Source organism: Pteropus alecto, unplaced genomic scaffold (genome assembly GCF_000325575.1).
Source record: "Pteropus alecto unplaced genomic scaffold, ASM32557v1 scaffold101, whole genome shotgun sequence".
In the NCBI taxonomy this organism is placed as follows: Eukaryota; Metazoa; Chordata; class Mammalia; order Chiroptera; family Pteropodidae; genus Pteropus; species Pteropus alecto.
The window spans coordinates 16466769-16480314 of NW_006432945.1; the positions used below are offsets into that span (position 1 = coordinate 16466769).

The 13546-nt window shown below is 48.0% G+C and overlaps 1 protein-coding gene across 1 annotated transcript in view; it reads left to right on the forward strand.

Annotated features, from left to right (window-relative positions):
• The first annotated feature begins 323 nt into the window (after window positions 1-323).
• SELP (selectin P) overlaps window positions 324-13546 on the forward strand; it is a 22012-nt gene continuing 8789 nt past the window's right edge. The window contains 10 exon segments of the mRNA XM_025044006.1: window positions 324-705; window positions 3935-4042; window positions 4478-4663; window positions 5128-5313; window positions 5426-5439; window positions 5880-5979; window positions 5982-6017; window positions 7503-7688; window positions 9984-10169; window positions 13347-13532. Of these exon segments, the coding sequence (XP_024899774.1) occupies window positions 324-705; window positions 3935-4042; window positions 4478-4663; window positions 5128-5313; window positions 5426-5439; window positions 5880-5979; window positions 5982-6017; window positions 7503-7688; window positions 9984-10169; window positions 13347-13532 (1570 nt within the window).

The following is a 13546-nucleotide window of genomic DNA, read 5'->3' on the forward strand; positions in this document are numbered from 1 at the left end:
CGTTCTACTTTAAAAAAGGAGGAACAGATTAGACAATTTCTCAGGTCCCTTCCCATTCTGGTACCTTATGATCCAAATCCTTAATACCAAGGACCCTCAGAAGAGGCGATTTTCCTATTGTGACTTCACGTATCCTTTCAAGTAAAAGATGGAAATCACACTTTTTCCTTAAAACAACTAGATTCAGCATGAAAGAGTCATGCTTAGGGTATTTGTCTTCTGGTCAGAAACTCATCTGACTACACAGAAGCATACTGATGCTCAGAGCCTCCTTCCGGTTAGCGATGCTAACCTGACACTCACTCTTCTTTTGTGTAGAACTAATGAACCAGAGAGAAGTGGCAGCCTGGACCTACAATTACAGTACCAACGCATACTCATGGAATTTCTCCCGGAACTTCTGCCAGAAGTACTTCACAGATTTAGTGGCCATCCAGAATAAAAATGAGATTGCTTACCTCAATGACATCATACCTTACTATAGCTCTTACTACTGGATCGGGATCCGAAAGATCAATAATAACTGGACCTGGGTGGGAACCAAAAAGACTCTCACGAAGGAGGCTGAGAATTGGGCTGACAACGAGCCCAACAACAAGAAGAACAACCAGGACTGCGTGGAAATCTACATCAAGAGTTTGTCGGCCCCCGGCAAGTGGAATGATGAGCCGTGCTGGAGAAGGAAGCGGGCATTGTGCTATACAGGTAGGGTCTTCTCTACTCTGAAATTTGTCTGTTTAAAAAATACGCTGCCCCTGGTTTGTTGATACAGCCACTGAGAAACGCAGTCACAAAATCAGAGACGTCAAAACAGGGTAAGCTGTCAATCAAACAGCGTTAGTTAGGGAGTACCTTGAAAAACAGATCGGGATTAGAGAAAACTGGACTTTTGAAACTAGATGGAAATTTTAATATCATATGGCCCACCCTTGTCATTTTACAGCTGATGAAACAGATGCCCAGGAAATTTTAATTTCCTGAAATGTATGTCCAGAGCTTTTTTGTACCACTACAGCCTGGCGTAAGAGAGAGTATGAGCTGAGAGGGAACTTGGTTGCACCCCTAGGAGACATGGCTGTAACTAATACCCATTGAACATCAACATGTTCTAGGTGTCGTTACGATATAGGTTCATATGTCATGAATCCGTTTCATTTCAGTTGCATTTAGTCCTCATGAGAACCTCACCAAGCACCCTCTTCCATTACTCTCATTTTGCTGATGAGAGGAAGGCTCAGAGCTAGTAAGGAATCTGCCTCGGGCTCTAAGCTACTTACTGACAGAGCCAGTTCCCAACTCACGTTGACTCCAAAGTTGGTGTTTTTCAGCCACACAGGCCACCACACTTCTTGCTTTACATTCTCGTGAGACAATCTGAGAACATGACCAAGGATCATAGAGCTTTATAGACTCCCTTCAGTGACAACAGATCTTAAAGGTCTGTTGGACTTTGGTGGGGGTTGGAGGACAAGGAAAAGGAAGAGGTAACTGCAGGTGAGATGCTGTGGGTATGTTTGAGTCTCAGCTCCCCTAGTTCCAGACTAAGCAGACATGCGCGAAAGCTTGTCCTCCTGGAGCCACACACCTGGCGCCAGATCTGACCCCACCTTTCTGATGGCTTCCTGTCTGGAGGAGCCCGCAGCCCTGTAGCACATGGCACCAGGCTAGCGAGAATACTAGCAAGGGAACCCCCTGATCGAGGGAGCCCTGGGTGCTCTGAAGCTGCCTCTGCAGTCAATCATCTTCCAGATGTCACGCTGTGCTATCTATGCTCTAAACTCCGTAGATGATAAACACCTCCCCCAGTCGACGGTGGAAACAGACTTCCCCGTAGAGAGTATTCCATTTATCCCTCTCCTCGCCAGAGCCTCCTAGCTGAGGGAAAACATCCATAAATGCATTGTTACGTAGTCAGGTCTCATTTTATAAATTATTTATCTACTCTTAAACAAATTAATTAATTAACAACTTGTTCTTCAAAGGCTGGGATGGATTTTACCAGGACATTAGCTCATCGACCTGCTCTCCCAGTTGGCACCCTCCCCTTTCTGGACAATGCCTCCCTAGCACTGTCCCCGTCAGATGATCTTGGCTGCCACTAGGTGTTCCAATATGCCACTGCTTCCGATCCCCACCCAAACTTCAACATCCGTATCTGCAAGATAGTCATTTCCAATAAAGGAATTAAAATGAAAAGACGGAAAAGACACTGAAAGTTACCGGCATGAATGTCGCCGCCCCTCTAACCTGCAATGCTGGCCGACATCTCTGATCGGCACAGTTTCACCTGAGTGCAGTTGGCTTTGATCTCCACTAATGCAATGCTCTAGGCAGCCACTATCGCTGATCGGCATCTTGCCATTCAAGATGTAAAGGGCGTAGGGAACCACCAGTTCTCTGTAGGAGACTGAAGAGAAATAGATATGTATACTGCAACAAGAAACTAAGCTGAATAATTCCCTAAATGTCAGGATGTGTTAGACCTCAGAACAGGCTATCGAAAAAAATTTATTTGCTGAATCATCATTATGTTCTTTCTTGGAGTTCCAAAGGGACGAACAAGTTATAACCTGCTTGGAAACCCTGAAATGGAGTAAGATATAGAATATTAGCTGTTTTTTCATTCCTAGACTCCTGAGATCCCAAGGAAGCTACAATCAGAACATTCGTACGCTCTGAGAACACAAGGCGGGCAGGCATTGCTACTGCAAAGCACTTCCGCCTCGCCTCAGGGTACACCCTGACAGGCCAAGGTGGATAGGGTGGGAGATGCAGACCAAATCTCTGTCTACCAGCTCCTGCGACCTCCTGTATCTTCTCTACTTGACACCCTTCCTGGTGCCTCCTCAGTGCAGCTCCACCAACCTCTCTGGGTGTCACGGGAACTTCTGCAGAACCCTGCATGGCTTACAGAATTAGAGCATCTCAGAGTTGAGAGGAAACAGAGGTCATTTAGCATTGTCCTCTATGTGACCTATGCATTTCCTCTTGTAATAGACCCCAAAGTGGACCAATGTGTGGCCAGGGCTTAGCGCAGAGGAAACACCAGCAGAAAGTAGTCTAGCCACAGACCTCACCCAGCTCTGACCTCGCCCAGGCTCTGACCTCGCCTGTAAAAACCTCAGCGAGCGTCCTCAGTGCTTGGACAGCATCAGCTCCAACACTAACCCTCCACCCCCTGCGCAGCGCATACATCCTCAGAGGCTCCTGCAAAAGAAAGGCCGGCCCTTCTCCAGTCTGTCACCCACGTGGCGCAGACTTAGTGAGGGGGGCCTGGCAGGTTGGCCAGGCTCTGCACCACCTAAGGCTCACATATTAGACCTGTGAAACATCTCCTCACGAGACTGTGTGCTTTTACCACGAGTAGGTCTTAGACATCTCATCTGGTTCCTCTGCTCCTCTACCACATGGTTCTGGTCATAAGTTTGAAATGAACAAAAGGTGGCAGGGTTTTGACCGTCACCGTGGACACGCTGGGCTCCATGATGTGGTTGGTCTGAGATCACATATAGCAGGCAGCAGAGCCAGGATTCTGATCACATGTGTGTGACCCCACATCTGGTTCCTAATCGATCTACTATACTATCGGTCACAGGGGCTTCTGAATAGTGGAGTGAGTATTCTCGGTTAAAAAGCCACAGTCTATTTTGTACCACAGAGGAGTTTCTGTCTACACTCCATTGGTGGCTCTGCCTGTCCCTCTGTGTCCACACATAGCAATCCCTCCCTAGGAGCAGTGAACGCAGCCTGGAGTGGAAGCCATGCAATGTCCCAGCGGCTCCCACGATGCCCTTCACAGGGAACAGGCTGACTCCCCAGGACGCCAGTTTTCTGTCATCCAGCTATCTCGGTCCCACCGAGAGGAGCCGAGTCTGTGGCTCTGAACAAGAATCCAGCTTCCCTTCGCACGCTCTGACCCTCTGTCCCCGTGCAGCCTCGTGCCAGGAAACGTCCTGCAGCGAAAAAGGAGAGTGCATCGAGACCATCGGCAGCTACACTTGCTCCTGCTCCCAGGGCTTCTACGGGCCGGAGTGTGAACACGGTGAGCAGCTGGCTGTCGTCACTGTGGCCGCGGGGCGCCCGCAGCGGCAATGCAGGGAGGGAGCCACGCCGGAGATTCCGGCACATGAAGGCGGGTGCCGGGTCCCGGGTCCCCTCCATCTGCCCGCCTGCCCCCCTCGGGGTGCTCCTAGACACACACTCTGGGTCAAAACGCTTTCTTCTTAGAACAACTGCTTGTAAAATCCTAGAGGGTGAAAAGGAAATGTAACAGAAGCAAAGCAAAGTCAAATTTTACTTGTTTGAAATAAAAACCAGTGAAGAATGATTATTTCTCAAGATGTAGCCCATACGAAGGGACCAAGATGACCAGGTTGGGTTGGAAACCTAGAAAGACGGGCTTAAGTGGGTTATACTAATAGTTCCATCGCCTCACGTCTAAGCCTGCAATGGAAAAACCAGTATTTTGTCCCCTCAGTCAGAGAGTGCGGAGAACCTGAGCTCCCTCAACACGTGCTCATGAGCTGTCACCACCCTCTGGGAAGCTTCTCCTTCAAGTCACAGTGCAGCTTCCACTGTGCCCCAGGGTACACACTGCGTGGACCCCACAAGCTGGAGTGTTTGGCTTCTGGAATCTGGACCGATAAGCCCCCACAGTGTGAAGGTACGTAGACCCCTATTCCTCCCATCCTCACTGACAACTTGAACTTCGGAAGGGAGAACACGCTCTCTCTACTCAAAAACGTGGGAAGCAGTGAGGCTCTGCATGAAACCCACGGAGCAGCACCGGTTCTGAGCTCCACGTACCTGCAGAGCGGGGGACCAGCCTAAGTCCTGATTCTCGGGCAAAAGCGTTACAGAGGGTCCTCTCTCCCCTTGTTAATTGCAAAGTGAACAAAGTACAATAATGAGGACTTAGGGGTTGAATATTATGTTCGATAATTTTTCCTTGCTTCTTTAAAAACAGTAAATAAAAAGTAAGGGGGTTTGGATCTTTCCGAACAGCTACTGAAACGTACCATCTAACCAAGTTTGTCGCCGTGCCTGTCACTTTGGGCAGGTACAGATAGCTGCTACAATGTCCTCAGGTTTCCGAGGTACTCACACCATTGCTCTGGTTGTTTTCAGCCACCCGGTGCCCACCCCTGAGGGCTCCTGAGCGAGGCAACATGACCTGTCTCCATACTGCAGAGGCTGCCCCGCACCAGCCCAGCTGCCGCTTCAGCTGTGACGAGGGGTCTGCACTGGTTGGGCCAGAGGTGGTGCAGTGCATGGCCTCGGGGGAGTGGACAGCCTCAGCCCCGGTGTGCAAAAGTGAGTGCGGGCGGCTGGGGAGGTAAACTGTCCACTGCGCCCGGTTCCTGCTGGGAGTACGGATGAAGCTGACCCGAAAGGCCACACCTTCACTGTCCTGCCTTCCACTCAGCTAGATGGATACACGTGGGTCAGGAAAAGCGTGTCAGGCTCTAGAAAAACAAGAGGCTGATTTTACTACAAACAGAATTTTAAAATCTTCCCTTCCGCAAAGCTCACAGCCATCAAGCAGGTTCAGAATGGCCTCATTCCTAAATTTCACACACGTGGAAAGGGTGGCATCTATATCTATCTCTAAGTCGACACCAGAAGACCTACCAGGACAGGCCTGTCAAGGCAGCTGGAACAGAGGACTAAGAAGAGAGCTGGCAGGAGTCTGTGCCTGTAAGAGATTCGGGTCGCCCTGAGGCCTGGTGCTCCAAGTCAGGGCAAACGGCGTGAGGCTGACCCCCCGAGCCCCCTACCCCATCGGACCGCCAGCGGCAGTTCTACCACTGCCCTCCAGCTGTGGGCACCGTCTTCCCCTACTCAGGACCTGTGTCTCCGCCCTTGGCTGTCCTCTCTAGCTGTGCAAAGGCAACTCCGTGGACCGTGTTCACCCCTTTGCTGCCTTTGCGTATGGTTCCAGCTGTAAATTAAAGTGTAGACCTGGCTGTGCAGTGCGGGGCTGGGACACTTTGCTGCACCCTTGCCAGCCTGTGAGGGTAGGGCTTTCCTTTAGTAGCCGCCGTCTGCCCAGGAAGGAGTCATGGCACAGCGGAACAACCAAGGGTACCTAACGTCATGACGACCTTCTCTAGGCTCTGACACTGGAGCCAGCTCTTCACCCTCCAGGAGGCGTGGTTTTCTCATCTGTGCAATGAGCTGGGAATTGCAAGGTGCTTTGGTGAGGATAAACTATATAAAAAGTATACAATTAAGGGACAAGTATAAAGTACCTAGCATAAAGCTGGGTACTGGATCAACCTTAATTTCTGCCTCTTTTTTCCCCCCTTCTTGACCTGCTGGCATATACAACTGTGGGACAATGTCCTATGTTTGAGAAGGAGTCAGAATAGCGGCTATTAGGACAAAGAGGGGGATTACTCATCGCAGCGTTTGGAGATGGCCTTTGACGGAGGAGAAGAGGAACACTGCATTGAAAAACAGGCAGTGACGCAATGCGAGGCAGTTACTTAATACCACAAAGTGAACGCTGTACAAATGCCTCACACACTCAGCTTACATGGCAGAAAGGAAGAAAAGGGTAACAGAAAATTAAAAGTTGGCTTTGAGAATTCCTAGGAGACCTAGATCGCAAGCTCAGCTCTGCTACTGTCTAGATATGAGACTTTAGGGAAGTCACTTAAACTTGCTGAACCTCACTTTGCGCATCTGTAAAGTGAGAGAGGAACGCTAGAGGATCTTTGGCTCTCATATGCCCGATTCTGTGAAAACCGGAAGCCTAACCCCAGGGTGTAAGCGTAGTCTTTACACTCTGAAAAAAGCAGGAATAGCCTGCAGATGAAATGCTTTATCGAGGAAGAGCACGAGGAAACCGGTCTTTATCAGAACGGAGGCCACTTGGGGCTTAATTGTGCTCAGGAACTCAACTTGGGCTGCACTCGCTGGGCAGCTGAAGTCTGATTGGGATGATCCTGTGTTCCAGGGACAAAGCCCACTCCGGAACACTTCATGGGGCTAGGTAATAGAGTGTTAACAATAAGCTGTGTTATTCCAGCTTGTTCCTTAAAAGGTCAGCTTGTTCTATATCTGCTCTCCCCAGAGCCAATTCCACCAATAATTCCGATAAATATTTAAGACCACATTTGATGTGTCAGACACTGCTAGCCTCTGGGCACATATGAATGACCCACTGCGCTCCAAGTGGCAGGATGACCATAGGGCGTGAACAGTGCGGGAACCAGGACTGTGCAGCACACTGGAGGAGTCCTTACCCCGACTCAAGGTGGGCAGGGAAGGTTCTCAAGGAAAGCAAAATCTAAGCTGAGACTTGAAGGGCAGGGGGGTGATCCAGGCAAAGGGGAGCCTGGGGAGGTATTCCAGGTGGTCTCCCCTTGGAAGACGAGGATTTGGGGTTCTGGACATCCTGACGATGTGGTAGCAAGATGTAGCACCTCTGAGGGCTATCCTCAGAAAGGACTGAGCCCTTGCATTTCCTGGTTTCAAACAACAGATTTTTCCATTAGTTGTTGAGTGTGAGCCGCTGGGGAGTCCTGCCCATGGAAGCGTGGATTGTTCCCGGTCCTCGAGAGCATTTCAGTACAACACCAGCTGTAGCTTCCGCTGTGCCGAGGGTTTCGTGCTGAGAGGAGCTGACACAGTTCGGTGTGCCGATGTGGGACAGTGGACAGCGCCAGCCCCAGTCTGTCAAGGTACTGTGACATCATGACGTGCCTCTCGGCCTATTAATGGTATCGGCATCTGCATTGAACACTGTTATTTACTCATGACATTCACTAAGAACCTACTACGTGCCAAGCCCTTTGTGCTGGGCACCAGGAATGAAATGGGGAGCAAAGCCAGTCTTAGGCAAAACATGTTCATTACAGCATATTGATTTCAAGGTTGGGTTGCACTGACTGACACATGTTGGATGGGTTGGCGTGACGGGGACAGGGAGGAAGGAATGATGCGTGAGGAACAGCAGGGGATGATGGGAGAGTAACTGACAAGGCATTTAGTCTAGTTCTGTCCTTTCCTGGCAACAAGCTTTGGTCCGTCTGCAGCTCGGTGTCTTCTGTAAAATGGGAGTACTATGGTCTGCCTTACCTGCCTGCCTCACTGGTGGTTATGAATTAATGTGTATAAAACAGGCTAAAACTGCTGGGAGCTTTACGAATGTAGACATCACAAGGATGACAGCACTACCGCATGAATCATGTGTCCGTGATCTGGTTTTACAGAATGATCTTTCAATATCTCATGTTTTCAATTTTTTGCTTTTATATGAGAAATAAGCATAGGGAGGTCACTAGGGTTACTTTTTTTTCACAAGGGGTACCCCGCACAGAAATCATGTCCCAGAAGTGCGATGTTGGCATTTTTTTGCTGCCATTTACTGGGATCCCTCGGCAATTTATGTGAATCCCCTGAGTCTAAGTCTATCCTGATTTAACAATGAGGCAGTGGTCGAAAGCAGGGTCTTGGAGAGAAATTTGTACACCCATGTTTGTAACACATTATTCAGACTAGTTAAAATGTGGATGCAACGAAAGTGTCCATCAAGAAATGAATGGATGAGCAAGATATGGTATATATATATATATACAATGGAATATTACTCAGTCTTAAAAAGGAAGAAAATTCTGAGACGTGCCACAACATGGGTGAGCCTTGAAGACATTATGCTAAGTGATATAAGACAGTCACAGGAAGCGAATGCTGTATGATTCCACTGGCACTTAGAGCAGACAGAACCGCAGAGACGGAAAGTAGCTGGGTGGCTGGCCAGGGGCTGGGACGACGGGGGTGCGTAGTTATTGAGAATGGAGGTTCCTTTTGAGATGATGAAAAATGTCCTGGAGATGATGGTGGTGATGGCTGCATAACGATGTGAATGTACTTAATGCCACCGAACTGTGCACTTAAAAATGAATAAGCAGTGAACGGTAAATTATATGTCATGTGTATTTTCCCACAATAAAAAAATTGGGGAAAAATGAGGCTGTGGAGGAACAGACAACCATGCACTGTGATAGGGAGGCTTAGAGAGCGTAATGGGACGTACCGTGGATGTATCATCTGAGAGACAAAGACACGGAGAGCCTGTGACATGCTTAAAAGGGAGGGACCCAAAGGGATCCCTGGATCCGCTCTAGTCTCCGGGTGGGTAAGCAGCTGACCACCCAGAAGAGGTGAATGTGTGGCCATTAAGCCCAAGAGACATGTTCTTGCTAAGTCCCTGGGGGACCCTCCCTAGTGTTTTCCACTCGGAGAGTCAGTGTCTGCATCTGACGCATGGCTTTAACGATGTCAATACCACCTATCACCGCCACTGCTACTAATAATCGCAGCAGATCACACTTAATCTAACTCTGCGAGGCAGTTATAATCATTGCTCCCATTTTAAAGAAAAGACCTTACATATATAGATTCCATGTGTTGTCTCCATTTAGGACCATCCATTTCATATGATTGAGATCATGGTATATGAGATCATACAATTTATATTCTGCTTTTTCACTCAACAATTTACAATAAGACACCTCTCATATCTTTTCAAGGTAAAACATAACATTTTTAGTGACCTTTAATATTCCTTTCATGGATCTGCCATAATTTATTTTTAGCCTGTGATTAATAGCATTTGTTTTCAATATTTTGCTCTTACAAATAATGTCTTGATTAAAAAAAAATCTCCGAACTGATTTTTGATATGCATCTGATTACATACTTTGCATAGATTCTTGAATCCAAAAGAATGATACTTTAAAAATTGCTGATATATATATTGCCAAAACGCTTAACAATGGCTCTCAGCATTTTTGTCAGAAAATCCTTCTCGTGTCATTGTGATTAAATGACACTTTTCTCAACTTCCAGGTTAAATGTGCTCAAATCAGAAACCCCTGCTCTTGGCATCAGAGCGGGTTAAGGGGTCGAAATCAACGAGCACCCCCGTATGACTGCTTGCTCACCCCCTTTCTTCCTTCCTTCTTCTCCCTTAGCTTTGCACTGCCAGGATCCTCCAGCTCCAAAAGGGGCCCAAGTGCACTGCTTCGGCCCCTTTGGTGCCTCCAGATACCAGTCTACCTGCAGCTTCACCTGTGACGAGGGCTTAGTCCTGGTGGGAGCAGGCGAGCTACGATGTCTGGCTGCCGGGAACTGGAGCGCCGCTGCTCCAGAATGCCAAGGTGAGATTCTTTGTGGGTGGGGCTTTCCCCGGCTGTAATTTTAGAGGAGGTAACTACCGAGCAGTCAGAAACTTGAAACTGACTGGAAAATTAATAAACGCTTTCCTGCTGTAACCCAGTGATTCTGAATGCAGATGACTTCAGGGACTAGGCAGCTGACACCGGGGCAGGATGTCTGGCGACAGGCAATGGGAATGGCCCCTACCCACAATTACCGGGGCCATTAGCAGGACCTGCAGGTCCGTCAGGAACCAGGCGAACTGCTCTTGCCTGGCTAAAAACAGCATGTGGAGAGAAGTCCAGAGGACAAAACAGCATGAGGAGGGTTGTCCCACAGCTGACCTGGCACTTTACCCTAGAACCACGGAGTGTCCAGGTGGAATGGGGGCAACTCATGGGTGTGATGGTGGGCTGGGGGCGGGGTTTGCAGGGGCCTACTGCAAACATCCTCCGAACTTGTGCAAGATGGGAGAAACGGCCCCAGGATGAAAAGTGATGAAAAATGGGAGAAACTAATCTATAAACGCAAGGTCACAAAATTTTCAGAATAAAAATAGTGCGTATTCAGCATAAGTGTGTACATCTGCATCATACTTGATATAAAACAAAACCAGTGTGTCCTGTCACTATCGTATGAAACGCAACTGGTTCTAATTATCCGTGTGTGGGAACTGAAGGGCAGAGGTATGCTTCTTATCCTCCCCTCCTTTTCCCACTCAATGTATTCAATTTTTAAATTATATTTATACCAAATACTGCTTTTAAAAAGCAAGATTTTCATTTTAAAAAGCTACAGAAAAATAAGAAGATAAAGGAACAATACAAAACCATTTGCCCTTCACAGTTCCTGCTACACAACGTGGAGATTGTCTCCTCAGTCCCCTTCCTGGTGACTAAATTAGCATGTACATAGTATTACAATAAAACTAATGAGATCTCCACAGGAAAGAAAGTCCTCTTGAACACCTCCCCCATAAAATAGACACTTAGCATTCTTGTACGAATTCTTCCAGTGTTTTCCCATCCGCTTTTCCCTCCATGCAATGAGCTTATGCAACTTTAATAATAAAATTAAATAGGTAAAATACTAGCTAATTCTGCATTATGCACCTTTCACTTTGTACAGGTTTTGGTGTCTAAGTGAAAGCAGGCAGGTCTATGTTACTAATGGAGAGGAAACCACTTGCTATTCAGGTCACACACAAGTGTGCGTGCACACACACGACACTGTTAAGTTAGGTCAGCAGTGAATGAGTGAATGAGTGAATGAGTGAATGAACAAACTCTGTAGCATTGGTTGTCCTTCATCCCCAGGCAGAGAGAGCATGGCCAACCGCTGGCACTGGGCTTGGGTACACCTTCTGAGCGGGTCTGCAGAGACCAGGGTGAGGCTTGTGACCCTCAGCTCTCGACCTGGCTGCACTGAAGTCAGGACGTGTTACAAAGTCCACGCGGCTTTGGAGAAGAGCCCGGGGTCCCTGAGGAGGGTTAGCGTGGCGGTCAGAGCTTGGGGCAACCCTGGGCTGTGCAGGGCACAGATTACCACTCGTTGCCCATACCGTCCTGCCTGGCGGTGTCTCACAGCGAGGTTGGCATGCACCGCGGCTTCCTGTGACCTCCCAGTTCCCTTCTGCTTTTAGTTCTTTGTTTACTCTGACTGAACTTTCTCCTCCTGTTGCTGGGTGAGCATCGAGTGAAATACCCACATGTGGGCTGGGCAGGAAGGGACCAGGAGGCTTGCAATCCACTAGCTGTCGTAATACTTCTGAGAGAGTGATATCGATTTCCCTTTTTAATGCCCCTCCCACCCCGGTGTACCCATCCCAGCTATCAGAAGGCAAGGCCACCAAGACCCTCCCAATTTGTCCTCATGGATTATAGGATTCTTGACTTGTCTCCTTTCCCTTCACCCGCCATACACGCACATACACACTGAATACAAAACGACTTTTTGAGTGGCAGAAAATAACTAGGTCCTTGGACAAGTTGATCAGTTTAGGGGGGATGTAGTTGGAGATGGAAGTGAGGAAGGGAAGAGAAAGGTACAAAGAATGCTCTCGAAACCTCCAGCAGTTCAAGTGCCATTGTTTCTGGTCTAAAGCCATGCACTGCTCAGTCAGGTCAGTGAAGAGGCAATACCCTAAACCATATGTTCTTAGTCTTCTTTTTTGGGGGACAACATTTAATCTGGGCTTTATCATTTCATTAATTAGCAGATGGACCCTTGCAAAAATCCTGGGAGCTATGTATGTTATTCTCCACATTTTAAAAGTAAAGATATTGGCACTCAGACAGGTTAAATGACTTGCCAAAAGTCACAGAGCATGATCTCCAACCCAAGCAAGTCCCCTAGGACCTCAAACTCTACATGTATAAACTGTGGTAAAGAGCTGTGTCATTTGAGGCTGGTCACTGTAAGGTGAGCCTGGTGGGGCGAGCATTTGCAGATGGCCATTTACATTAAGTGCCTACTTTGTGTCCATGATTTTAAAAATATTTTAAATTTCATTTTTATATGATTTAATTTTGAAAAATTATTTTTCTATAACTAAGGATCCCTTCAAGGCAAGGATTATTATTCTTCCAATTTCATAGATAAAGCAACGGAGGCTCAGAGAACTCATTGTCGGGGAACACACTGCTAGTGTGTAACGGAGCCAGGCTCCGGGTCCAGAGTCTCCCACCACCTCCTCGCTGTGAGACACCCCCAAGCGGGATAGTTGGGGAATGGAAGTTTGGAGGAGGAGTCTTTTACTCCATTTTCCTATTTCCAATCTCTTGTCATCATTTTCTGGTGAGGTCATCAGGTCTGTTTCTAAAGCAGAAAGTATTAAGGAAGCGGCCACTCCCACTCCTGCACAGAGGCGCCTGAAATGAGCTGCCTCGCTATCTTCCAAAGCACCAGCTCCCTTTTAAAATCACCTCGAAAGCTCTTTGAGGGTGAGCGTTTCAGGATATCAATCAACTATAAGCTGCTACTATGTTACATGACCTCTAACTGCTGATAAAGTGCCACCAAATGCAAAAGACTGTTTCTAACGAAGACTGCCCTTGTAGTAAGGATGCGGACACACCAACACACACACACAGACACACACACACAGACACACACACACGTTTCAGGTTGCCGAGTTCTAAAACAACCTCTTCTCTCCTCCTCTGTCATGTTCACGGTAGCCGTTGCCTGCACACCACTGCTAAGCCCTCGGAATGGGACAATGACCTGTGTTCAACCTCTGGGAGATTCCAGTCTTAAGTCTACATGCCAATTCACCTGTAATGCGGGATTCTCTTTATCTGGACCAGAAAGATTGGATTGTACTCCATCCGGACACTGGACAGGTTCCCCGCCAGTGTGTGAAGGTAGGATCATGCCT